Source organism: Lipophrys pholis (genome assembly GCF_963383615.2).
Source record: "Lipophrys pholis genome assembly, chromosome: 3".
NCBI lineage: Eukaryota > Metazoa > Chordata > Actinopteri > Blenniiformes > Blenniidae > Lipophrys > Lipophrys pholis.
Window position 1 is genome coordinate 25,537,218 of NC_137627.1, and position 27,293 is coordinate 25,564,510.

The window sequence follows — 27,293 nt, forward strand, 5'->3', positions numbered from 1 at the left end:
TAATTTAGGTAAAACTCAGGTTTTTAAACAAAATGACAGATTTCTCAGGGTCCTGCTGAAATTAACATATGCTTCTTTTTTGGCAAAAAAAAAAAAAGATTACATGGACTTTTTATGCAGAAGGGCAATAGTTTAATGTCAATGTGAGCAAATCACAAGATAATTGTTCCAACGAACACATTCTTAGTTTACATGAGCAGAGTCTCTCCATGCTCTTAAAATCAGTTTGACAGTAGGCTGGTGCACATAAATAACTCAATAAATCATTGATGGTACCGCGATTCTCTTCCTTTTACCATTCAAATGAACATCCCAAAATATTGTTAAGCTGATTAATGAAGTGGCTCACGGACCTTTAAATTTTAAAATATGACCGAGCACTTTTATTGCAAAAAGCTTTAAATTTAGTGACGGAACAGCTGAACAATAACAGTTACCTTAAGAAATACATTGTTCAGTTCAGTGAACACTCCTTTATTGTTTATGAAACGATCTTACTCTACCCAAATGCATACTCTTGTAATCAAATTGCTTTGAACAGTGTATTTACAACATTTACAGAACACGTCAGTAAATGGAACCTTTCCATGGCGCTCACAAAGCGGGCAAACCACTTGAAAATACATCAAATGAGTGATGAAGATAAATCTAAAGATATTCAGCTGAAATTCCACTTCATCAGAATGACAAACGGAATAAATCTTTACTTTTTTTTAACCTAGTTTGGACCACTTTACTGTACAGCGATGACATATCACACTCCCGACTCTTTTCTCCTCCAATGATCATTGCTCTTATAACCAAATATAAAAAAAATGCCCACGGGGTCGACAGCAGCTCTGTTCACTCACAATAATGAATCAATGAATTCAGCTGAGACGCTTTCAGAATCAAACTGATCTTTTCTTTATTTTGTTTGAACAAAAAACTTCTCCATCTTGATCAGACAGACACAGGACTCAAAAGGCGACGTTTCAAATAAAAATACTGTATCCTAAAAGTTTACAAAACCACCACGATCACCAGAGAGCCTGAAGCCAGCTCCTTCAGATCCGGCGGCTTCCTCAACAAGCTCATACAAAACGTAAGAACAACTCAAAGCTGAACACACAAACTGAAACTCTACAGAGCATGTGTATCAAAACACCACCAGTCTGCCTCTGGCACCATTACAAAAGAATTACTGTCAATTCAACTCTGGAAGGTTACATTGGAGTTTTGAAAAGTTGTCCCCGGTGTGTTTGAAGCATTCAGGGTCGATGTATGTGTGAAGTGGGGAGCGGCGCACGGCGGTCCTCCTCGGCTCAGTTTGCGTGCTGAACGGTGGAGAAGCACAGCTTGAGGGTGTAAGGATACGGACCTGCTGCAAAAAACACACGCAACATTAAATATGACTTTCCAACAGAGGCGGAAACTTCACAAGACAGAGAGTCGTCTTGGGTTTCGGGCCTCGGAACACATTTGGAGAAAGAGAACAGACTTGACGAGAGTGTCTTGGCCGTACCTGCGTTCTTCATCTGGTAGTGGTTGATCAGGGCCAGAGCCTCCATGGCGTCGTTGATGGATTCCCACTCCAGCAGCCCCGAAGCGCTGCGGTCACTGGGAGCTGCGCCACCTAGTGGTCAAATGAGGAAATTTGCCGATTGAAAGCTGGAAATGTTTCAGGCTGGATTTTGGATTCAAGTTTGACTTTTGAAGGATTCCACGAGTCACATCTGAAGCTCACGACAGTTTCCCCCCCAGTCACACCCAAATCAAAGACTCTTACTTTTTCCAGTGAACATTTTGACGTTAACGGGGTTTTTCACACCGAGCTCTTCACAAATCTGGGAAGAAAACAAAAAGGCGGCACTCAACATGAGCTTCCAACATGGCGTCTTGTATTGAACAAGCTCTTCCCGCTCTGCGCCGCTCACACACCTGAGTGAAGATCTCCGTGGTGACGTCTGGCTGGGCATTGAAGAAGTGCAGCACGTTGCTGGGATGCTGGATGCGGTTCTTGGCCGCCTGCTCTGGGGAGGTGAAGCGGTTGTTTCTGGAGCCGTGGAAGTCCTTGAAGCTGCTGGAGCCGTCCTCCAGCTCGTAGCACTGCCCGGGGACGATGGCCTGCTGCTTGGACACACTGCAGGAGGAAACACAAGCTTTTATTCAGAGCTCCCACAGCGAGACAGCCGGAGGCGTGAAGCAGGTTCTCACCACACGTTCAGCTTCTGTCCGAACAGGAAGGTGTTGTTCAGGTGAGTGATGGCGCGGTCCACTGCGTAGCAGTCTCCCATCTCCACCATGGCCGCGCCGGGCTTACTCTTCATGAATTTCACCTGCAGGCAAACAAAAGACCGTTAGCAGCCGCACTCGACGGGAAACCCTAGAAGATATGATTCATGTGATGAGAACGCCTCAACATGGTTGTATGACTGCGAGCTGGAGTCTGTATGTTTGAACGAGGCTCAAAGTCTGATCTTCTGTTGGAATGAAAACGCGGCGTGCTAAAGCTATCACGCAAAACTTTCTAAAAATAAAAACGCCTACGTCCCACAGCGGCTGTGACGTCGATGAGCCCTCTCTACAATAACACACTTGCTTCACTACAGAATCCCTGATGTCACAGCTTAGTCTCAGTGCTGCACATGTTCAAATGAGAAACTACATTCAGCATCTTGGATTTTTTTCCTCGTGGGCTGATCTTAGCAGTATAGCTTTAAGTCTGACGCCCCTGAATAGAAAACATTATGTGCATATATCAATATTCATCACTTATGTATGAAACAACATCGTCATCGGGTTCTAATTCTGTGAGGAAACAAGAAATTAGTTTTTCCAACTTTTTAAAAACATTCATACAAACTTTTCAGAATTATTTTCAATTAATGACACTGATGAACAGTTTTCTTAATAAAAAAATAGACATAAAATAATTGGGACAGAATTTCTGACCAGATGTTCAAACATCTCAGACAAATGCATTGTTAGCAGCTCTCCGTGTGTGTGTGTGTGTGTGTGTGTGTGTGTGTGTGTGTGTGTGTGTGTGTGTGTGTGTGTGTGTGTGTGTGTGTGTGTGTATGTGTGCACTCACCCGCTCCACATTGCCATACAGACAGAAGATGTTGAAGACGCGGTCGGCGTTCATCTTGACCGGCTCCAGCCCGTAAACCATAACAACAGGAGAATCTGCGTGTGCACCGTACTCTCCGGGAGGAGGGGGTGGAGGCCCGTACCCAGGACCGTAGCTCCGCCCACCACGCCCTCTCATCGGGGGGCCCATACGGCGACCCTCATAGGGCGGGGAGCCATAGCTGTCATCGTAGCCGTGATATCCACCTCCTGCAGGACGATCAAGAAGTGAGCTCAGTTCATCACAAACTTCCAATATTTAGGTTAAAGAAACGAAGAACTCAAATGTAAAGTTGGTTGAATGTGACTGAAATGAAACCGTGAAGATCTGCTTGTAAAGACAAGTGCAACATCTGTAATGATTCTACCTTCATTACCAAGAAGCCAAACAGTGATCAACATCTGAATAGAGGCGACACACAGCATGGATGGAAATATACGTTTAACAACTTTAAATGATTCAGTGAATAAAACGCAGCAGAAAGATATTAAAACATCACTAGAAACAACTAGGTAATCTTTAATCCACCTCCAAAATGACTTTCCTAACGTGTTGAGCCGCCTACAGGCCGTCTTGGCTTCTTACCGTACTCTGGAGGATGGTCTCCCAGCAGGGCGGGCTGCCTCTGGCGCTTGTTGGGGTTGGCGTTGACATCTTCTGCAGGAAGAGGAGAAAGACGACACACACGATCACAGCAGAAACAAGACGGGGGATCTTTACATCAGGATATGGGATGCCGAAGGATAAAGTGTGTCCTGTGATAAAGTGACAGTTTGGAGGCTCAGACTGGACGCCAGCGAGTCTCTACACATCTGGTGAGGTGACTTTCTAAAGAACTTCATGCATATCAAGGTTGATTCATCTGTCCAGTCAGAGTCACAGCAGCCACATAAACCCCGCCCACTACACTCTGGACAGGAAACAATCAGTGTGTCAGTGATTGTCCTTGGTCTGTAAAACATGTGTTGTAGGAGGCGGGGGAATGCTAAGACCATTATTACAGCCGCAACCTCCGGCCCCTTCAATCCAAGAACACCCACAAAGATCAAGACTTTAATATAGCGGAGGAGGGGAATGGCGATGAGGTGGAAGTTGATCAAAAGCAGAGGAGGGCTCTGCTAGTCCGGCAGGGTCCAGACGCTGGACTGAGCAGGACCAGCAGAGCCCTCCTCGGGTGTAGGAGTTGAAAGGGGAGAGAATATCAAATAAATATCAGACGTCTGAACTAAAGAATGAAGTTTGTACGCTCACACACACCTGAATTGCTCCCATTGCCATCTGCATCACCATCTGTACAGGTACACAACAATCATACACAATCAGAACGGATGCCAGGTTAATCAGTGACAGTTTGACTGCGCAATTTAACTCAATTTACCCCGGATAAGTGTCAAAAACCATTCATGACCAGGTTTGTCTTTATTTGGGCACACTAACAAATGCAGAGGACAAATGGACTATGAAGAAGCGGGTGGCTTTTCATAGTGACTTCTGCAGGTCAACGACCAGGCTGTTTGAACCCCAGCAGCCACTGTGGCTGGTGGGTCAGCAGCTCTCACACTTACTGCACATTTTTTTTAGCCAATTTGATTAGTGAGAAATACAAGTAGTAACTGTCGGGAGTCCGGGAGACCACACAGATGAGATGTCTGATGGCTTTAAGCTGCCAACAGAGGAACCGGCGACACATAGCAAACAAACAGCAGGTCTGCATGACATTGGAAACAAGCTTCGACACAACCAGCAGCCTGTTCCGGAAAGAAGAGGTTTTAAGCCTTTGTGAGAAAAAACATGGAGTCGTGTCTGTCTTGTGTGGCCATGTTGGTTGCTGGGCGTTGGGATCATGTGGTGCTGTGCAGTTATGTTCCCCGAGGAGAGTCTCGATTTACTTACTGCATGTTTACAAACAGAGGGAGAAGACATTTGCTGCAGCAGTTCCACCACTCTCCACTCAATTCATTTGATCCATTACTCTTATCCTGCTCCTCTTTTGGGGAAACAACTCTCCACCTCAGGAGCGGTTCCTGGTTTAATCAAGCTGAAAGTTCCAGTGGGGGGGGGGGTCAGGGTCAGACGGTTGGTTGGTTTCCATCCTTTTTGTTCCTTTTGGGAAAAGTCCACTTAGCGCCCACAGGGAGGCCTTGAGGTTGCCATAGAGCACATTTCAGTTGGGAAGCTGGCTCCTCTTAGCCCCAAAGAGCCAAACCTGCATCACATGGAAGGTGTTACACAGGTTCTAGAGAAGGTCAAGTACTTAGAAACTCAAAAGGGGAAAGCTAAACAGGGCAGGTTATTCAGAGGGAATAAAGATGAGGAGAAAAGAGTGAGAGAGAAAAAGCTGACTTCCATGTAGGAGGGGGACACAGAGGATGAAACACAAGTGGGCCTGATGGCTCTGAGTGTGCTTGGTGTTGTCAGCAGTGTCTCGTCTTCATCAGTTGTCTTGTGTTGAATCCAGTGTGAGTGGCTACAGCTCGACTCGTCTATTGGATCAGTTGGGACGCCGTCAGGAAGACGTGATGCTTGTTTAGTGCGGAGTAGTGCAGCCCGAAACAGCAGGCTGTTGCTTGTGTGCTCTCGGCCGATTGGTCAGTATCAGTATGCATCATCTGTCTCTACCTTCTGATTGGATGGTGCTGTGTCTCCTCTGGGCTCAGCCTCCTGATGGTGTAGACAGTGGAGCATTGTGGGTGCAGGCTTTGGCCTGCTGCAATGTGTCTCAAAGTGAAAGGAAGAGGAGGAGGGAGGAGGGCCCGAGTGTAGCTCAGCGCCCAAAACTCCCCGCACGTCATGGCGCCTGTGCAGGAGCTGAGGAGTGAGTGGTGAATCAGTCCTACATCTTCATGTGGAGTGGGTGTTGTCTCGGGGGGCGTCCTGCCTCTGTATGACTGACGAAGTGGAAAGTTGAGTTGATGCTTGCTGAGTGGTGATGTCAGCGTGTGTCTGCGCTCCCTCTCAGCACAACAATCCTGCACACGTTCTGTTTCTCCAGAGAGCAAAGACTTCAGATTTTCTCTGGACTGATGCTGATCTGCACCGCCGTCATCGCCTCTCGGCCAAATCACATTACAGCTTTAATGTTTTACGTCAAACTCCCTCAGCTGCATGAAGCAGCTCGGTTGTGGCCTCCGTCACCCTTCTGACTTGATTCAAGTTTGATGACGACAGAAAAGACCAGGATCAGTCTTAAGAGGCAAGAAACCTTTTACAGCAAATATTGAAATGTATGTTTAGAAGATTAAAATGATGCAACCATTAATAAACAGAGTGAGGATGGCAGGAAGAGCAAATGCAAACAAAGAGTTTTTTGTTGTTTTGTTTAAACTATGGACATGTCAGACAGCGCCAGTGTCCTCCCTCCACTGTCTGAACTCTAAAACTACAGACGAGATGAACAATTCATGGAAAGATGAAACATCATGTGAGCCTGAAGGCAACATGTCTGTCACGCTGGTCTAGATACTTCTCACTTCTAGGAATGATAATGAATAGCCTGATGAAAATGTTTTCTATGGTCTGCATACATTTTCCTGCCATCCCTTTTTCAATGCCCTAAAATACAAGTCAATGGACAAAATGTTCGTTTTGACCTGAAGAGACGCTTCTATCATAATGCCACACCTCTTTCTTCCCAAAAGTCAAATTACATGGGGGCATATAAAAGCATGAGTGCAGCATTATGAGTGAAGGAAGTTGCCTCCATCTTCCCAGAGTCTCCCATCATGTGTGGAGCTCTGCAGAGATGTGGCCTGTGCTGGCGCTGCAGGTTTTACCTGGGCCCCCCAGATTGGGGTTTGTGTAGTCCCAGGTGTCCTGGTCGTTCTTGAACACATTCAGGCGAGTCGGCTGACAAGAAAAGGAAACACCAGTTTACACTCTGCTCTTAAACACATATTTGGTTAATGTAGAGTCCAAATGTTAGAGAAAACCAGTCAAATTATAACTGTCAAGTTTAAACTCATGCATTCTGTATCTAATCAGGTCATTCAAGTTTCTGTGAAAATGTATCTGAATCCAACAGGTTTGTTTCCCCATCACATTCAATTATAATAGGCGGTTTATAGACCAGAGACACAAGGACACATCAAACATTCCAGTGATTAATGAGCCAATGACAGAATTCATAAATCATTACAAAATTCAAGAGGTGAAAATCATTTGAAATGCAGGTGGAGTTTCTTTCAGGCTCACGATGCCATCAGTGGAGTAAGACTAATGTTTAGTTTCCTACATCTGGTTGACTCCGTGTTTATACAAAGCCATAAGTCAGATCAAATAGCTCACTGACCACACAAGATGGTGCTACTTGTTCCATCGGGTTTATTGCAGACTGAAGCTTTTCCAGCTCTAACCACCTCCACTTTAAAACTCTGTTGTTCACGGTGATGCTTTACTGTTGGTCTTGATGATACCGTGGAGGTGGAAACCAGTCTGTGTTAACGTTTCCTACCTTTGCATACTCGATCTTCAGCGTGCAGCAGCCAGAATAGATGTCTGCTCCGTTGAGTGAAGCTTTGGCCCGCTGGGCACTTTGCACAGAGTCAAATGTAAGCACAGGGTTAAGGACATAAAGGTCAAAGGTCATCAGAAGATCTACAAACAACTGACGAAGAGAAGAGCCACCCTCGGGCGGTCTCAGACCGACGAGGGCTAATTTAACATGTGGAACCAGACAAAAGGATATTCGACCATGGCCTGCACGCCGTTCTTCCTGAAGATCACGATTCTCTGCACAGGCCCACAGTTGTTGCAGATTGTGTAGAGGACATCCTGTGAAGACGCCAAACACAGAGCGCTCATTACATCTATTTCACGTCTGGTTTCAACATAGAAACAATTAATCAGATTTAAATGTGGGATTCAGTTTTTGGTCATTAGACAGTTTCTTCCTTATGCTCTTAAAAAAAATTTTTAAATAAAAAAATTCTGCAAGTTCAACCTCAGTTTCCAATAATAAAACAGGGAAGCTCCACATTTATTATTTCAATATTAAACTTCATGCATGGCGGCCTTCAGCAGTTTTAATGAGGTAAATAAATGTCATCACTGCTGTGGTTAGCTTTCTATGAACTTTGATAACACATGGCTGCATGTTTCTTACACAAGAAAATGAAAGGCCATATTCTTGTGAACAAGCCAATTTGTACTGACAGCAGCAGGCGAGCAACAGAAATAAGAGAGCATTTAAGAAATTCCAGTCTTTATGTTAGTGTTCATGCTAAACCTGGAGCTGCGAGCTTCGACACAACAGGTAATTGTCCACAGGAGTCTCGAAAACCCCACGATTTGTTTGCATATAGGTCAGCAGGTCTATTTATGGACTCATTCATCAACCAAAACCAACTGCTGGAGTTAGTTTCCCCCCAGTTTCTACAACTTGGGAGGTTTGGTGCGGTACTTGGGGACATGCTGACAGCAGAAGGAGCTCTGTGTGCTCACCGTGGTGATGGGGTAGATGGGGTTCATGATGGTGAGCAAGAGCACGTTGTTGACGCTCCTGGAGTCGTCCGAGTCCCCGGGCCTGGAGATCTTCTGGCTGGTGGAGTAGTTGATGAACGCGGGGTGTCCAGCGATGTAAACCTGGTTGTCTGCAGCATACGTCACAGCCGTGGAGGATCCGTTCATGTCTTCATACTCCACCAGCGCCTGACGCTTCTTAGGCATCACCACGACATAGCTGCGAAGCAAAACAGAGCTCACATTCTTTACAGTGTTTTTAAATAGTCATCAGGTGAAATTCAAACTGAAATGATATTTCTTTTGTACCTGATGGCTCCAAACTCCTGCAGAGCCTCCACGAGGTCGGCCTCCGTGATGCCATCCACCAGCCCCCGGACGTGCACCACGACAGACGGAAGGGTCTTATGAGGATCTTCATAGCCCTGCAGAGAAGCACACATTGAACCCAATCTGATACTTTCAGTCTGTCTGGAATTGATCTGCTCATTTATACGGATATATGAGGCTGAGGCTACACGGAAAGGCTGTTTCCCCTTTGACTGACAGTGGTAGAAAAAGCGGGCTATTCGGATATTACATCCCTACATTTTTCAGGAAAATATGTCCCCCGATAGTTACTGCTGACAACAGTGGTGCCAAAGTTAATGTTTTGGCTGCTCAGTGTTTAGTTTCCTGAAAACTGAACGTTTCTGAAACACTGATACCAATAGCTTGACAAGAACAAAAGAGGATCCAGAGTGTTTGTGCTGCTCATCTTTTTAAGTGTAACAGAGCGTCTCCCAAGAAAATTCAACATTTACTACACCATCCTCTGGATGTCAGAAATGTGCCTCCACATATCATCCAGACACCAATTCGACAAAGAACAACATTTTACAAGAGATTGATTGTTGTTGTTTGAGTGCAAATGTGGCTGGTTGAATTACAAAAACAGAGCACCAAATCATGGCATGCAAATGATATCGTTTTCATAAAGCTATCACGCAAAACTTTCTAAAATAAAAACGCCTACGTCCTGACTTGCAATTCAATTCATTCAGCCTCAGTGCGGCTTTGATATCTTCATCTTGTATTTCTTTTCCTCGTGGACTGATCTTAGCAGTATACACTTTTGTCTGACAACCCTGAATAAAAAAACATTATGTGCATATAACAATAGTTATCACCTATGTATGAAACATCATCATCAGTTTCTAATTCTGTGAGGAAACAAGAAATTCGTTTTTTCAACTTTTTCCCCCACAAATTCTTCAGAATTGTTTTCAATTGCTTACACTGATTAAAAAAAGATTACATAAAATAACTGAATTAAAGATAACAGGATTTCTAACCAAATGTTCAAACATCTCACAAAATGCATTTAGCAGCTCCGTGTGCGTGTGCGTGTGTGTGTGAGAGCTGGTCTTCCAGGGTGGCCACATGTTTGATTTGGCACAAGTATAAGTAGGATGTCCATCCTGGTTCCAAACCAGTGAACATCTGGATACAAGACTCAAAGTATTCTAACAAAATTACTTAAGAGGCACAAATGTTCTTTTATATAATCTAAAAATGTTCATGGGTGGGTCACTACCATTATTAAAACGGGTCCAATTGAGAACTGGACTATTAATGATCAGGAAGGAGGAAACCTGATGGTCACATGAGCTCATAGCCTTCTGCACGTCTGGTGGAAAATCTGTAAGTCTTTATGTTTGACGAAGCACTGGTCTTTGACTCACTGAACTTATGGTGGTTAAACTAACGATAAACAGGCTTTCCTATGAGCTGTGTGTGAGTGTGTGTAATCTGAAGGTGTGTGCTTTTCCACAGCTGAATGATGCTATCGTGGAAGCTAACAGGTTAGCTCTCCGGCTGGGCAGCGGGGCAGGTTGAGGAACGGGATATAATACACTGAGGGCTTTGTTGGTTCCTTTAAAAAATACTTCTAATCTGATTTTAACAGATTATCGGGACAGCAACTTGTGAGCCTTACACCACCGAGCGGGTCGTGTGATGTCCGTCAGTCCGGTTTCAGCGCGCGGTGGGCGGCTAGCAGCATGCTAACACCCGGCCTGAGAACAAAGCGGGCTGGGGGGAGGCCCAGCCGGCGAAACCGCCCTTCTAACAACCGATTCAGAGCGCACAGCTCCGGTGTAAGTAGGGTTAACTTGTGGGAAGGTGTTCTGTGCATCGTAAGGCTGAAGTTCCTTCGGTATGAACAGTTTTGTGAGAAACCCCCTCCTCCGGGAAGATTCACTGCGCCGCGGCGCGTCGTGACACTTTTTTTCCTGCGCACACCAGACTGAATGAAATCCCCAGAAAACCCGCTCAGAACACCGTTTCCCGGGCGCATCCCGGGGGTGACCGACTCACCGTGGACATTCCGTCAGTCTTCTGCCTCTTCGTCGCCCGGCCTTCCTCGCCGTAGTAACGTCCCGCTGCGGCTGCCATGTTGTCTCGGTTAAAAAGGATGGAGTAGTGACGATAGACCGTAATGGACGGAAAAGACAAGAAAAGGGGCACAAGAAGTCACGCCCACTGAGACCACATCATGGATCCTGATAGGTTCTGGTAGCTGTCAATCAACGTGAACAACAACCACAGGCCAGTAGGAAGAGAGGAGGGACAAGCTGAGATAAAAGTACCGGGAGATTTATTGCAAACTTGAATCAAAATAATTATTCCAACTAGTACGTGCCGACATTTTGAAAAAGAGCAACAATAAGATAAAAAGAGGTTTGCATTTCCTTAAGAAAATGCAAGTGTGACTGCTGAAACCGAATAAAGCTGAACTGTAATGCTGATGCAGCTGAAGGAAGTCATAAGCCAGGGATCTCCTGGTGTCGCCTTCATCTTCTTTTGGGTTTAACGGCAGTTTACATCAATAAAGTTGCATTACCGCCATCTGCTGGTTCTATATGTCCATGGTTCTACCTATCTACATTGTTTACACTGCTCTCCGGCAAACTGCTCGTGAGGTGCCTTTCCCATCCACTTTGTATGGGACATTTTTCCGTTGTTCTCTGATTAATTCGTAGACAGTAAAATAAACAGTTTAGCACTCATCTTGTGAACAAGCTGCACGTTTTAGTATTTGAATGGTTCAAATTGGTTAAATATTGCAGGATAGTGTGGCAGTCACATGCACCTTCAGCATTCACAAAAAAAGAATGAGACCCTATGCTCCCCTTGTCCCTTTTGTATTTACAAAACTGTTCTCATTAAAAATATATTCTTATTTGTATTCATTATAGTTAAAAAACTTTATAACTCATCATAGAGCATTATTTCAGAGAACTATATGTTAGAGTTGGTTGTTTTTGTTTGGACATTCCCTCTGTGCAACAAAGTTCTTAAAAAAAAAACTTGAACCGTATGTCTTTTAACGTATTAGTTTTATATTTGATTCTTGCTTCATTCTAAACATGGATGAATCACTGCTTACGGTGACGTGAGGCAGCCTGCCAAAACTTCCGACGGGTGGAAGTGTGGGGAGAAATAATGAGGCCAGGCTGGTGAGAGAAATGGGGGCACTGTATTTCTCAAATTGTAAGAGACAATTCAACGTTTTATCCAGACTGCTAAACTTTTTTCACTCTCCAGTAGACCTAAAACTGTATTTAAACTGGCAATTGAATGTTGGAAATCAACAAATACATAACACTACACAAACTGCAAGTTATTAAAGGCACATTTAACGGAAGCCCAACTCATTTAACATACATTTCTAATACACATAAAATTTTTGGAATCCTTTTACTTTTTATGATCATATTCATACCTTCATGAGACAAAGCGTTTTTATCGTCTTTGAGTGAGCTCTGCATGTCATCATGTGGAGTTGCTCATTGTTCTGCACTGCCAGTCAAAAAGTAAACAAACATTTATAATCAAACTCCAGCTGGACTTAATGAGTGAATCAGACATTAGATCCACAGTCCTGACAGCTCAGCCGAATCACAGTACAGACAACAAAACCCACTGAGGCACGTTGAAGAAGTTTATTCAAAAATAAAACTGCCACTGTCTTACCGTAGAAGCCAGGAACACCAAGAACGTATTAAACCCTCACAGAAATCAAAGTAAAGCACTTTACATTTAAAATCAAGTCACAGGAATAAACCAAAGATCAAAACGGAAGAATCTGCTCAACGCACAGCCACACTCAGGTTTGTAAAACAGTAGGAATGTGACATTTTATTGAAAGGCATGCAGATGAGCAACCATCTCCTCCTGGCATGAGTGGAGACTTAAGAGTTTAAACTCAAGCACCTCATCGGAGTGCAACAAAAAGTACATAAAACTTAGCCAATTCTCAAAGTTTAAAACCTTTAAATCAGAGCTCAGCTGTCTCGATGCAGTGTTCTATCCTCAGGAACAGTCTCCCTCTAATTGACTGTGAGTCGGTCATAATCACAGCTTTGTGAGGGGCTGCTTCATTTAAATAGGATCCAAACAGGAAATTCATCTCTGCTGAAGCAACGAGACAAATCTGAGCTGCATGGAGAGAAAAGGAAACCTGTAAGACTGAGAGCAGACAGACACACCGAGAAAACAGCTGCTGTAGGGCTGAGAGCAGACAGAGGGCCGGGTGGGGGTGGGAGGGGGAGGGGAGGGGTGAAGGGGTACTAATACTCTTCTTCACTCAGTTGTCCGCTGGTGTTGGGCTCCGGTTTGGACTTGAACGGGAACGACTGAAACAGAAACAGGGCGGGATTAGCCGGCCGCAGGGGAGGATGGAAGAGAGCAGGAACATCAACACCTGAACAGTGTGCAACCTCAAACCAGACGGGTGCTGATATTTATCAACTGTCTGCCACACCTGATCTTTCACTTCTACTCAGGAGTGGATGTTGAACACAGTGCAGCAGGGCTGAATTCCTCCTGGAGGCTGATCGGCTGCACTGGCAGTCTGAATGAGTGAAAACGCAGTCGCAGCCAAAGATGGTCAACATGATGCACCGTCTCACATCTTTTGTATCGTGGATAAAAGTCTATTACATCTCAAGATGGCCTCTTTTTCCAAATCAAGAACTTGTACTTACATTAACTTCAATCATGATGCAAATGTCTTGTGACTGCACCAAGGAGACAAAGTTTTAGAGCAGCCTCCCTGCATAGAGGTCATCGCTCCCTGGAAGTCCTTTATTAACTCTGTCACACACCATCTGTGACGGACTCTGGGTTTCTTCCACGGTGTCAAATAACATCCCTTCAGCAGAGATCTGGATCGCTGGATCTTCATCAGAAGTCGACGGCATCGTCGGGGTTGCATGTGGAACAATCTCGTCTCTGTTACTCATTGAATTTTGCTCCTCATGAAGTTTTCCTCTTCTTCAACTTGAACTTCAAGCTGAAGTGACATCGTTTTGACACCATGGAGAAAAAGAGATCCATCAAGAATCTCCGATGGTGTGCGACTTCCTGGTTTGTTCCAGACATGGCAGTGATGGATCCGTTTATTGATCCTCCTTTTACTGAAAACTGCCACAGAAAAAAAATGTAATGCCAGTGCTCCAGTATTTACTGTAGATTCATGTGTTAACACTTCCAGCTTTCTGGACTCATTCCTGCTGCACTCTGTTGAACCCCACATGGCAAACAAATCAATCGTTAGCTTTGTTTCTGCTTTGACAAATTTACAGCTACAAACAGTGAAAAGCAGCTTTAAATGATAATAACGATGTGGCGACATGCGTGACAAGAAGAAAAATAATTATCTGCCTCCTCATAGATATCAGCCCCTTAAACATTTCTGGTGTGTTTCATTCACTCACTCATTCATTCATTCATTCATACACTCATGCAGCCACACATCATCTGTACTCTGAGCATGCGTGTTAAAGCCTCAACTTTAGCATTACAGTCACCAACAATCAGATATCAAGTCTGGAAATGTGCTTTTCACCATCAACAAAATCTTGTCAGGGGGTTGATTTTTGGTTACCTTTGGAGACAGTGGCAGAAACAACAAGTACAGAGAAGCGAAGGATGAAAGGACTGAAGGACGGATGACTACAACTTGCAGAGACACTGCGCTGGGAGGCTCTTGAAGACTGATCTCTCGTCAGCTCTTTCTCTTTCAGAAGCTAACACAGAGGTCGAAGAACGCTGGTAGGTAGGTAGGGGGTCTGGTAGGTAGGTAAAGGATTTTAAAAGGCCGAACTCTGATCTGTGAGGGTCGGCGCTCTGGTACATCTGACGGCTGGTTCTAGTAGAACAACTGTGTGTGTGCGTGGGCTGATCTCGTCTGAGCGTGTGCGTCGGTTGAACAGACAGCCGCCCATTCACTGTGGGGAGGGTTCGGTCGGTAGGTCGACCTCTTTCTGGCTTAGTCACCCTCCCGCAGGACGTACACACCGCCAGCTGGCAGACCCTGGGCCTGGGATCAGCTGCGGTGTCAGTGCAGTGCTCAGCTCCCATCACACGCTTTAAAGAAAATATGAAAAATAAACAAAACTGCTGCAAAGATGCTCACCAATGGTGTTGTTTAGTCTGATCTCAAATAGCACGGTTTTAGCCAAATTCAGGACAGGGCAGTCAGATTTAAGAAGTAAAAACATTTAAAATTCTCTCACCATCTTTACTTTACATATAAAAACAGTCTGCTGTCAGCCTGAACACAAGTTTCATCAACAGAGCTACATCAGATTCAAGTGAAGGTTTTCGTTTACAGGCTGAGCAGAGGTCGTCTTTCCTGTGCTCTCTCTTCAGGATCGCGTAGGACCATAGAAGGTCCCGGTCACAGCGCAGAACAGAGAGCACAAGAAAGAGCTCCAAACTCTCATCTACTTCTACTTTCCTACATCAGCCTGAAGGTCCTGCTCCCTGTCCTGTACCCCACCCTGTCCTCAGGAGATGTCTGTGCAGAGCAGGCAGGAGGGTCTCGCAGGACGTCCATCTCAGCATCGTTTGGCGGGCGGGCGGTCGATCGGAGGCAGCATGACTCTCCCAGTCGGGTCGACGGTCTATTTCGTAGCCTATATAGGACCACCTCTTCCTAACTAGTGTGAGAACACCTGACTGACCCTCAACTGGACAACAAAATACCCCAAATCTGCTGATCTAGACCTCACTGGAGCAACTTACAAATGTCTACAATTGTTAAAATAGTGACAGATGGCTGAACTTATCATCACAAACTGTCTACTCTTTCAGTTCATGGGAAACATGTAGAATGAAGCTTTACCTCTTCCTCTTGTGATTGGCTGAGGCAGATCGTGAGCGCGATCGTGAGAAAGAGCGCCCCCTGGGCGCGGAGCCAGACCGCGACCGAGACCTGGAACGACTGATAGAGAGAAACCAGTTAACATGCATGTGGAGGTGAATCGCTCAGATCCCCGTGCAGAGAGGACCGGGGGGATTACTTTCCTCTTCAAGGTGCTTTGTAAAAAAACTCATCCTGCAGTGGACAAATCCAGATGTTGTGGTTACAGATGAGGTTTGTTTTCACTGGGTTTAACTAAGTTATAACTGAAAAGCGAGTTATAGGGAACAGCTCCACACTATTTTCTTACAGACTAATTGTGCACGCCCATAGTGGTAAAGGTTAGAGATGAGAAGACTTTTCTTAAAGGACACTTTTCAGGTAAATAAAAACAAATGTTTGTGATGTTTGAAGCCACACAACATTACAATTATTTCTCCATTAACAAAATAAAGTAAATAAGTAAAATATCTCACTGGATTTATGAGAGTCATCAGCCGTAAACTCCTGGAAACCTTTGAACACGACTGATTTACAAAACAATGTCTCCTTATCAAAATATATTGGTTGTATGAAATCATAATAGTATTAGTTCTACAAAACATACTTTAGATGTTTGTAATCAAATGTTTCAATTTGAGGTAATGAAATGTAATGTAATTCACGAAGTTTGAAATATTTGGATCTCAGTCTCAAGGCTAATTATTCAATCATGTATTCTGTGATTGTCATTAACTTTCCACTAAAACACGAAACATTGAAAAATGCTGAAATGTTCGGGGTGTTGAATTTAAACGTTTCTACGATGCATCGTGATGAGGATGTGAATGATGCTGCATCGCTGCAGTGACAAAACATAATCAATAACATATTAATGTTGGTTCTTATGCAATAAAGTTCTCAAGTTAAAAAAAATGGCGAGTCCGACATGACGTCATGCGTCAGCAACGTCGCCTGCAGGTAGGCAAGAGAACACGGTTTGGAGATTCTTTAGTATTAATGAGAATGTTAAAGGTAAGAGAGACTGTGAATTATGTTCTGCCAAAACATCAAGAGGAGGTGAAAGATAGTTTGTGCAACACAAGCAACTCAGTGATATTTGTGTTGCACTTTTGTAAATCTCAAAGTGCAATTCCTCCCCAGTAACTTTTGTACCAGCAGAGTTCGCCCGATGTTCTCATTAGTTTAACTGCTCCGCACGGAAATAAAGAGTTTCTACCGAAGCAAGCATGGCTCAAAAATCTATTAGAAACGTATTGTCCATCTTCTGTTGTGATACCAGTTAAAAAGCCTCCTCATGTACTGATGTAAAGCAAGAGAAAAAATAAGGAGCAAACCACAGCCGGGCTTCACGACATGCAGGTATTTAACCTCTCGTTCACTCTAGGTTTCTTTAAAGGGGACATATCATGCTAAATCCACTTTTTTAGCCCTTAAATGCATTTTGTTGTATATTTAGAGTGTTTAGAAGTACAGAAAAGTTCAAAGTAGTCTCTTCAGGTGTTCCGTTGATATCTTTATATTCTGTTTTGGTCATATTTTGCAATCTGTTCCGATTTTTCTATTCTCTATTACGTTTTTTGAACAATGACGTCACAGTATTCGCAGCGGAACTGCCAAATTAGGACATCGACTCCAGGCCCAACGCTTCGAGCAATCTGCCATTTTTGTTTCTCGCTGCGATTTTGTAGTCCAATCTCAAGGATGCCGAAGTTACGAGAGGATAAGTCGAAATGTTCGGTTGTTGGATGTAGTAACCCACAAGCTTCGTTACACCGTCTCCCAGCATCAGAACCTTTTCGAAGTGCCTGGTTGAGATTTATTTTTCACAGAAATGTACCCACATCTGTGGGTAAGGTCATTTCTGTGTGCGCGAAGCACTTCAAGAATGACTGCTTCAGCAACCTCCGCCAGTATAAAGAAGGATTTGCCGAAAGACTTGGTCTGATTGAGCGGTCAGTTCCTTCTATCTATGGAGACGACGAACAGAGCACTTCGGTAAGCTGTATATAACGCTAAAAAGTGTGATGATAAGACGTCCCTGTCATTGTTTTGTTAGCATTAGCAGTTGCACCGTCTTCATATGTTAGCGCTTTGTGCTCGTTTTAGATCCTATGATATGGCCTACGTGATTTAATTTAGTGTAAATATAGTAACACACCATTGCGTTACATCCATATGAAGACGTTGTTCTGCAGGTGCATCATCGTCATTTTCATCTCGCTCCGCCGGGTCCGACTCTGGCTCCAACATGTATGGCTGGATGGACAAATCTTCCGTTGTTGACATTTTGTAAATAATGTGTGAATATAAAGTTTCTGCGCCGCTAGATAATTGTATCTGTTCTATCAAACTACAAAGATGGCCGAACAGGGTGGAGTTGAACCGAGTGTCACCTCTGCAACCCGGAGAGGAGGCGGGGTATGAAGTGTCTCATTTGCATTTGAAGAGACCACCCCAAAACGAGTTGCTCTCAGAAGCACATCAGAAAAGGGGTTGAAAAGGGGCCTGTGGAGCTCTAATAATGAGGAATTCAGACCCAAGCATTGCAGTGCCGCTTTATATAGACCACAACTGTATGATTTATATGTAAAAAGGAAGGATTTAAAAGCATGATATGTCTCCTTTAAAGAACCGGGAACTGATACAAAACCTCTCTCACCTCCTGGCTGGAGTCCTGGATTTGGAGCGAGCTGGAGAGCCAGACCTGAAGGAAGAAGCAGCAATCCTCCATCAGAGTGACTCACAACCGAAAACAAGGAAAGCTCCATTTTATGTATAGAGAACTGCAACACAAGTTAAACAGGGTTCTTACCTGCTTCTGCGTCTGGAATAAGACGGAGACCTGCGTCGGCTCCTGATGGAGTACAGGAGACCCAGTGTGATTACAAAGCATGAAAGGAAACACACACACACACATGGTGGGCTGATAGCACTATTCACTCACTACAGAAAAGTGTCTTCTCATGTCACACACAATGTAACTACAGCAGCTCCTTCATTCATCACCTGCAGAACCAGCCTCCCCAGAAATATTGAGTTGTGGCTGCATGTTTCAGAATCAACCTACCTGCTGCGGCTACGGCTGCGGGAGTGAGAGTGATAACGACGCCCACGGGACCTGGACCGGGAGCGAGAGCGTGAACGAGAGTGAGATCTGGAAAAAAGAAAACAAGGTCATCACCAGTTGGTTTCCTCTCATCACGCTATAGGGCAGTAAGGGTTCTTTCACATCCGCGACTCACTTCACTTGGGAAGGAGGGAAGACGAGAATTTCCACACCTTCATTTGGTTTGTGTGGCGTTCACATTCACTTTAGAGACCGGACCAACCCGCCTGGAAAATGTCACGCAATTACAACAGCTGCTGGTTTGGGGGCGCTGTTGCCCAAAACAAACACTGACCAGGGAGGAAGTAAAGAAGAAACACGGCTCATTGATCGGTCTGGACCAAAACCGGCAGTCCCACCTCTTCAGCCCGTGGTGGCTAGGCTACTTAGCTCATTGCTAATGGGTAGCCACAAACAACTGCGGTATATAGTCTTCAGACCAGAGATCAACGAGTGTCTTTCTCATTACTACTTCTTCCTCACTACTCCATGTCTGCTAGTGAGATCTTCATTAACTGTTTCTTTCTGCGTCTGCTTCTTTTGATTCACGCAGTTAGCTTTGTTTGTTTACTACCCAGAATGCATTGCACACTAAGTCATGTCCTCTCATGTTGTTTGTAAATGAACAGAGACCGAGCATTTCAAGGGGACTAGAGATTGCTTGTTAGCTCCCGTTCAGAGTTCGTGGGAGTTTTCACCTGGCCCAAACAAGACAGTCCGGATCGAACCGGGGAACGTGAACACGTTCGTGTCTGAAAAACCAGAGACAGAACATTTGGGATGTACCTGCTGCTGCGTCGGCCTCTCTTGCTGAAGCGGTAGCAGTCGTAGGCGTAGTGGCCCCGATCTCCACACTGATAACAGCGGTCATTGGGGTCGAACTGGCGGCGGCTCGGGCGCCCGCGGCCTTTCCTGGAGAGCCCTGTTGACATCTCCACACGAACACGAGAACCACAGAGGACCCTGAAAGAGGAGAGGTTTAGACACCAATGGTCTTCACTCAGGCACCAGTAAAACAGAAGTTTAAAGATTGTTTAATGTGGTTCCATTCGGAAAATATCCAGAAGAGGAGTAACTGATTTATACAAAAAAAAAAAAAAAAAACAAGCACACTCATAATTTTGAGCAGAGTCGATAACTCACTTCCCATCCATGCCCTTCACAGCATCTTCTGCATCTCTGGGATCCTCAAACTCAACGAAAGCAAATCCGGGCGGGTTCCTGGCAACCCAGACGGTCCTCAGTGGGCCATAATAACTGAAGGCACGCTCCAGCTCGCCCTTGGCCGCTCCATTACCCAGATCTCCCACGTACACTTTGCAGTCGGTGGCTCGAGACGAACTCCGGGAGGAGGAGTGATGCGCCATCCCTCTTAGCTGCAGGGAGAAAGGAAAAGTGTTTACAGTGGAGCTTTAAAGAGAAAATACACATTCCTTGTGGACAGACAAGTTATAAAGACATTTAAAAAGATAATTCCCCCCCCGGGTGTTAGAAGTCAAATAATACCAAGTACCAAGATCAATGAATGTTACAAATGTGAGGACCTCATTGGTAACATTTCATTCTCCACATGGTTTACTTGTGAAAATAATAAATGCAAGAAAAAAATAATCTATTTGTCACAGTAAATACACAGCTGTCATGACTCAATGCAGTTATATATATATATATACACACAAACACATTTCTCAGATTCAGAAACAAAACCATATGAAGCCACACCATTAAAATTGCAACACACATGATTAAAATGAGAAGCTCCTCATTGAGATAAAACACGCATGACGGTGACCCTTCAGGTTGTACTTCAGAGTTTAGATGATAACTATTCACAAATACAAACAGCAACATGGCCGAGGACACATGTTGGATTGAGCCAAATGTGGACATCAGTTATTCAGTCCTATGGAAATTAATTGGATTAGTTGCAACCTTTGCTCCCAAAAAACATTTCTTTACATTTATATTTCAAATGAAATGGCAAATTCACATTAAGTAATATTTGTCATTTCACTTTTGTCTAGCAGTCTTGTGACATGAATCAAATTAATAAAAGGCAAAAAATGTGAGAGAAGAGCTTGAGTGAATATTTATGGGAACGTTTCATTCATTACATACCGTATTTTGAGAGTGCACCTGAATATAAGACGCACCCGCAAAATTCAAAATATGTATTTGAAAAATGCATATATAGGCTGCACATGACTATAAGTCGCAGGAGTCTATGTTGCAATAGGGCAGGAATTTCACTGCGACAATACAGGGATTGCTCATATTTTCATCAATTCCAACAAATCTGTCCTTCCTACTACTGGAAATTCCTGCACACAGCATTGTGTGTGTGTGCACGTTGTCCGCCTGCTGTGGACAAGCCCGCAGAGAGAAAGAGCGAGAAAAATACATTATAGTCATTCCATATCAAAGTGATAGATGACAATCTCAGTTAATATTAAATAATTATGATGAGCCAGTTCAAAATGTATAACCTCTAACTGAGTTGCATCCTAGGGTGGTCCAATATCACTGTGATGTGCGATGATCTTATAACAACTACGAATTTTAGAATTAATCCAACTTGAATTCAGGCCATTTTGTGTCGTATTCCGATTGTCAAAAGGACTTTATTTTGAAACGACACACCGGAGTTCCTTAATATTACTAAATGGTATCGTGGGATACTCTATCACTTTGTGGAATAATATAACAACTGGGAATTCCAGAGTTATTCCAACTTCAAATCTGCTGAAATCATGTAGTGTTTACTATCATCCATACCTTATTTGAATCTAATTTTAATTATTCATTCTTTAGAAGAGTTCGAATAGTTTCACGGAGATGTGATTGGAGCTTTTATTTTGAAATCAGTGAGCGGACATAACACACTACATATTTGATTATTGACAGCAGCCGAAAGCCGCCGTGCGGGCTCCCTTTACTTCACTTCTGAAACTGTGGGCTGGCTTCATTGCACATTCAGTTCATAGGTGCAGATCATCTGGGGTCTCATCTCTAAAATATTGCGTAGGATTCATACTAAAAATGTACGTGCGCCAAAAATAAATTGTATCTGTAGAACTGTGCATAGTCACACCTGCACCCAATTTCCTTTTATACATCACAGTCCACTTGGAAGGTTGCACAATTCATATCCCACCTCAACACGCCCACTTTCTACCATAAATGGTCAATGCAAAGTGCCTCATGAATATTTCTGTATCACAAAAAGCCTGCTGATTGCTGGCATTTGACAATAAATAATGACAGAAAAGGCGAGAAAATTGAATTTCATGGCGAGTGAAATAGTCATGGGGGAGGTGGAGGCCAGGTAAACCATATTATTAAGGTGGTTAGAGTTGTGGCTTCACTAATATAAGAAAAAACAAGTGATCGGCAGAATGTCGTCACCCCTTTAAATAGTGTGAGAGCCACAGAGAGATTTATGACTGAAGAGGTGGAGGCCAGAGTCACATCACTGGACAACAAAATAGCCCCCATCATTTTGACAGTCAGCGTGTGGCAGTGAGGAAAAGAGACAGATTTGGAGGATACCGCAGCGTAGACCAGACAGATAAAGTACAGTTTTATCTGTTTCTTAAATATTTCAACAGGGACTGTGGATCTTTCCTTGTGTCCTCGGTCACTGGAGTTAGAAGCGGTGGGTGACGAGAAGGTTGTTTGTTTCCAGCACCCGTGCAGGACGGTCCATAGTGCAGCATTATGCACAGCTGTCACCGCGCTATTAATATGCTTCGTCAGCTATTAGACTGAATGTTACACACACTGTCGCAATTGATAAAATCAGTGCTTTCTACCACTCTGTATCGTTAATCAATTGGTTCTGTGTCATTTGCGATGAAAGTATGATATATGAACACAGTGACGCTAATTTAGCAGCAACGTCTCACTAAAGAAACATCTTGAACACGGCAGCTTGGCTGTTTCTGATTATGTGGCTTAATAAGTCTGATATGCCATGACACTACATGAATCTGGTTTCAATTCGCTACCTCACCATCCGTGCCGATTGTAGGATGACCCATCCCTCGACAGACAACTTGTCCACATAACTGCAACCCTAGACAACACGTCCACAGATGAGATTTCAGAATTCATTTCTAAGAAAATAAATCCTGGACAATGTACAACATAGTTATTCCTAAATGATATTCTATATGTTTTTCATATATCTAGGATATGTTTTTCATATATATATTTAGGATACAGGTACAGCGCAAAAGATTTTAATATCAGAAAAATGTTCAATATTTTTTGTCACTCATTTCAGAAAGTCAAACCCATATATGATATAGACTAATGACAGAGTGACATTTTTCAAGCCTTTAGTTCTTGAAATTTTGATGATTACAGCTTACAGATAGTGAAATCCCAGAATTTTGTGTCTCAGAAAATTTGAATATTGTGGGAAAGTTCAGTTTTGGAAAGTCATGGTATCACACCCTAAATAGTTAATTAACTCAAAACACCTGCAAAGGTTTCCTGAACCTTTGAACGGTCTCTCAGTCTGGGTCAGTAGGCTACACAATCATGGGGAAGACTGCTGACATGAAAGCTGGTTGTTCACAGAGTGCTGGATCCAAGCATGTTCATAGAAAATTGAGTGGTAGGAAAAGGTGCACCAGCAAAAGTGATGATGGCAGCCTTGAGAGGATTGTCAGGCTTTAGAGCACTTCATGCTTCCTTCTGCTGACAAGCTTTATGGAGATGATGATTTCATTTTCCAGCAGGACTTGGCACCTGCCCACACTGCCAAAGGTACCAGAAGCTGCTTCAAACTGGCCTGACCTGAACCCCAGAGAGAATCTCTGGGCTGTTGTCAAGAGGAAGATGAGAGACACCAGACCAACAATGCAGATGACCTGAAGGCTGCTATCAAAGCAACCTGCTTCCATTACGCCTGAGCATTGCCACAGGTTGATGGCCTCCATGCCACACCGCATTGACACAGTAATTCATTCAAAAGGAGCCCAACCAAGTATTGAGTGCATAGAAAGGAACATACTTAATAAAGGCTTGAAATATTTCACTCTGTGTCATGAGCCTATATCTTATATGGGTTGAACTTTCTGAAATGAGTGACAAAAGATATTGAACATTTTCATGATATTCCAATTTTGTGAGATGTACATGAAGTATCATGTCTTTGTTTACTATTCTCTTAATGGTAAACACATAAATATAAATACTTTTTTAGAAATTACTTTTGACACATCTGTCCAACTTGATGGGCGACTATAAGGCTTGCAGGAAAACACTCCTCGATTTCCTGCATGGCATCAGCCACAACCTTTATGGTGACCAGCCCAACATTACTGATTATATTTACTGTGATTATTGTAGACCTGTACATTTGTATATATAACTACTGTGATATCCAATAAAGACTGCTTCATAATGAAATATAGATCTGATGTTTTTGTGTCATATATACTTAATAATCCTCCCAGATGTGTCAAATACACTTTGAAATCCTTCAAATCAATAATGCTGAAAAAAGTAGCTGTGGACGAGATTGTCCGGAAACACATGGACGAGTTGTTCGTGCACCAAGTGCGCCGACAGTGCGTGCACAAATGCGCGTGCATAAGATTCAAAGTTGGCGTACCTGTACTTTGTTTTTTAGATCACAAGGTTTGCGTGCCAAGTGGCGTACGCATCTTCCAGGAGCAGTTTTGAGAGGAAGCAGCCTTTGTAGATGAGGCCCCTGGTTACTTAGTAACCACACGTGTTTTGTTCACGAAAAGCAGTTCTTGCAGTCATTCATAAGACGGAAATGTTTACATGACCATTTTTTATACGAGTCACCAACAAAGGTAACCGGGATGTCTAATGATTTAGTTAAACGATGAGTATTTAAGAGTTTTGAACATTTTGAATGAGCTCCTCCGGTGAATGGAGAGGACCGTAAATTGGCGGTTAACTGAGTGAGCAGGACATTAAGCTTCGTTAAACTGAACCACGAACAGCTGCCGAAACACGTGTTGACGAACCGTGAAAATCTGACATTATCCGATTGATAATTATTTAGATTTAACGTTAAAATACACACGCTGCGCTGAAGTTTGTGTCCAGGATTTAGACGCGGCCTTCCCACCACCCGCTCATAAACAATGGCGGTAGCACGCGCTAAGCTAGCCTTACCTTGTCCGCAGATGTGCACCTCCGCTCCGAGTAAACACCAGACTGCAGCCCGGACTGGGAATCAATGCAGAATTCAAACAGCAAAAGGTGACTCCTTCTGAGTAAAGTCGCTCCTCAGCCGCTCTGGTGAACATTAGCGAGTCTTCCACACATCTATGAACGGCTACGATACGACCACCGCAACCGGCAGCGACCTGCTCTTCTTCTTCTTCTTCTGTCACAATAGTGAAGGCTGCCTCCAGCTGTCCAGGTGCATTACCGCCACCTAACGGGCTGGAGGGTGATCCAAAGTTAACTACCCATCTCACGCCTTACATCTTAAACTCTCTTTTACCAGAGCCGTCTCTCTTAAATACTTTAAATAGATTACCGCTGTTTTGACCATTCTTAAATACACAGGGAAAGGGGGGACACAGGTGGAACTTGTAAGGAAGGAAGCACATGGAGGGAGAAGATCATAGGTTGATTGGACACACGGGGGTAGACACAGAGACCTGACAGAGACAGCATACTGCTATTCTCTGGGTATTGATTTTATTTGTTCCATCAAGTTGAATCTCCAAAAAACATTGACTAGGCTGAAATAGAAAAGTTCATTTCTATTTCACCATTCTTCTTGTTGTTGTTATTATTATTAGTAGTAGTAGTAGTAGTAGTTGTTGTAATAGTAGTGGTGGTAGTAGTATTTTTATTTTGGGTTTAATGGAATGTTGCATCCATAAAGTTGCATTATCGCCATCTGCTGGTTCTATCTATGGACATCGTTTCCCACCGCTCTCGTCCTCCCTGATGACTGTTTCCCTTCTTTTTCAACTGGGTTCAGTGGAAGTTGGCACTAGTGAAGTTGCACTACCGCCATCTGCTGGTTCCAGCTAGTCCATACCATTCCAGCTGCTCAAAAAAAAGAAAAAAGAAAAAGAAAGCTCAAACGTTGAAAACATTGAGTAGGCTGTCATAGAAAAGTTAATTTCTCCCATTATCATTTCAAACTGTGAAACAGTCTTATAGATTAGATTTATTACAGTTAAATTGAGGCGTTTCAAGACTTCTTTATTCCTCATAATTGTAGCTTTCAAACCATGGAAACATTCAGTATAACAAAATATTTGCATGTTTTGTAAGATTGGATGTTTTTCCCCCGTTTTTCATTTACCAGAGGCCACAATGTAAAAAATCAATCAATCACATATTATATCACATGGTTAGAAAAAACTGACATGAAACATTTAACTTTTCAACAATTCAGATTAATTGAGATGCACACAGTATATCTCAGTGAGAGACATATATATACAGTATATATATATATATATGTATATAAATTTTATTGTGTCTGTAACAGTGATTTAAAATTGGAATAACTCATTTAACATCACAGCTAACTTAATAGCTGTAAATTAATGGTATTATGTCAATAATTTCCACCTCAAACACATTAATGTCACAATAGTTAAGCAGTAATAAAGTGCAAGTGTTTTAGAAAATTCATAAAAAACTTTTTTCACCATCTTCATTGCATCATCATATTTATAAACAATTTCACACTCAATAGTGAAAATAAATCAAAGACACGCTTGTAAGACACATGGAGCATGTGCTTGGTCTGATGGTGACATTTCCACAACAAACAGTTTGACAGTGTTTCAGGAATAGTGTTGCCACAGTTCCGTTGAAAAAGTAATCTGATTACTGATTACACCTTTAAAAGTAACTTAGTTACTTTACTGATTACCTGCTTTTTAAAGTAACTAAGTTAGATTACAAGTAAGTTTTCAGTTACTTCAACAGCTGGTGACAACACCCCCCCCAACCGTCTAAACATGAAAATGACGACCGGTTTTTCCAAAAACTCTGCTGATCCCCGCCTGGCCTCCGGCACCAGGCTTATACATACCTGCTGATGGAGTTGTAGTCTGTTTATCTATTTATTTATTTGCACTACCTGCTCTATGCGACCTTTTAATTGCCTCCCAGGGGAAAAATAAAGTCCTTCATCAACTGATTGATTGAAAAAAGGGACTTCCTGCCAATATAGCTTTTTACTCAGGAAAATTACAAAAAATAGTTTAACATCTCTGCAGTTGTGTTCTTGTTGCCATGATATAGTTTAGTGATGATTTTGTTGGTTCTGATTCTTTTTACCTGAACGCACTGTTAGAGCGAGTTGGCCTGTGATTGGCTCAGAGTGGAGAAGGGAGGCGGGTCAAGTGAGTGTGCAGGGAATGCATGCACTGTGTGTGTGTGTGTGTGTGTGTGTGTGTGTG

General features: G+C 43.3%; 2 protein-coding genes across 6 annotated transcripts; both read right to left on the reverse strand.

The window, feature by feature from the left end:
- Positions 1-106: 106 nt before the first annotated feature.
- LOC308107614 (heterogeneous nuclear ribonucleoprotein L-like) lies at positions 107-11,079 on the reverse strand. 2 transcript variants are annotated; one of them, XM_080460034.1, is made up of 14 exons: positions 10,928-11,079; positions 8,879-8,994; positions 8,552-8,789; positions 7,797-7,882; positions 7,563-7,659; positions 6,886-6,958; positions 4,370-4,402; positions 3,698-3,769; positions 3,074-3,321; positions 2,197-2,318; positions 1,921-2,122; positions 1,769-1,826; positions 1,505-1,615; positions 107-1,360 (listed from the first exon to the last, which is right to left on the reverse strand). In XM_080460034.1, exons 1-14 carry the CDS (start codon positions 11,003-11,005, stop codon positions 1,305-1,307), a joined length of 1,590 nt encoding a protein of 529 aa, XP_080316160.1. In that variant the 5' UTR covers positions 11,006-11,079; the 3' UTR covers positions 107-1,304. The 2 variants fall into 2 exon arrangements, with proteins under 2 accessions (XP_080316160.1, XP_080316159.1); XM_080460033.1 differs by having other exon boundaries at positions 115-1,363; positions 7,563-7,657; positions 7,795-7,882; positions 10,928-11,039.
- Positions 11,080-12,540: 1,461 nt separating this feature from the next.
- On the reverse strand, positions 12,541-25,253 carry srsf7a (serine and arginine rich splicing factor 7a). 4 transcript variants are annotated; one of them, XR_013935219.1, is made up of 9 exons: positions 25,030-25,253; positions 20,014-20,246; positions 19,657-19,833; positions 18,832-18,918; positions 18,577-18,618; positions 18,424-18,468; positions 15,744-15,842; positions 14,915-14,983; positions 12,541-13,248 (listed from the first exon to the last, which is right to left on the reverse strand). XR_013935219.1 is itself a non-coding variant. In XM_080460035.1 (8 exons), the coding sequence occupies exons 2-8, from the start codon at positions 20,235-20,237 to the stop codon at positions 13,200-13,202; spliced, it is 723 nt and encodes a 240-aa protein (XP_080316161.1). In that variant the 5' UTR covers positions 20,238-20,246; positions 25,030-25,253; the 3' UTR covers positions 12,541-13,199. The 4 variants fall into 4 exon arrangements, 2 of the variants coding, with proteins under 2 accessions (XP_080316161.1, XP_080316162.1); XR_013935220.1 differs by having other exon boundaries at positions 14,502-14,983; XM_080460035.1 differs by lacking the exon at positions 14,915-14,983.
- Between the last annotated feature and the right edge of the window lie 2,040 nt (positions 25,254-27,293).

Bases quoted from the DNA above. Each gene is read 5' to 3' on its own strand.
- LOC308107614 (XM_080460033.1), bottom strand. From the start codon at position 11,005: ATGGCAGCCGCAGCGGGACGTTACTACGGCGAGGAAGGCCGGGCGACG. The intron at 6,959-7,562 runs GTAGGAAACGTT...TTTTCTTGTCAG, and splicing joins TGAAGATCGAGTATGCAAAG to CCGACTCGCCTGAATGTGTT. The intron at 2,123-2,196 runs GTGAGAACCTGC...TTCCTCCTGCAG, and splicing joins GGACAGAAGCTGAACGTGTG to TGTGTCCAAGCAGCAGGCCA.
- srsf7a (XM_080460035.1), bottom strand. From the start codon at position 20,237: ATGGCGCATCACTCCTCCTCCCGGAGTTCGTCTCGAGCCACCGACTGC. The intron at 18,619-18,831 runs GTAGGTTGATTC...GTACTCCATCAG, and splicing joins CGCAGCCGTAGCCGCAGCAG to GAGCCGACGCAGGTCTCCGT. The intron at 13,249-15,743 runs GTAAAGCTTCAT...TTTCTGTTTCAG, and splicing joins GCCAATCACAAGAGGAAGAG to TCGTTCCCGTTCAAGTCCAA.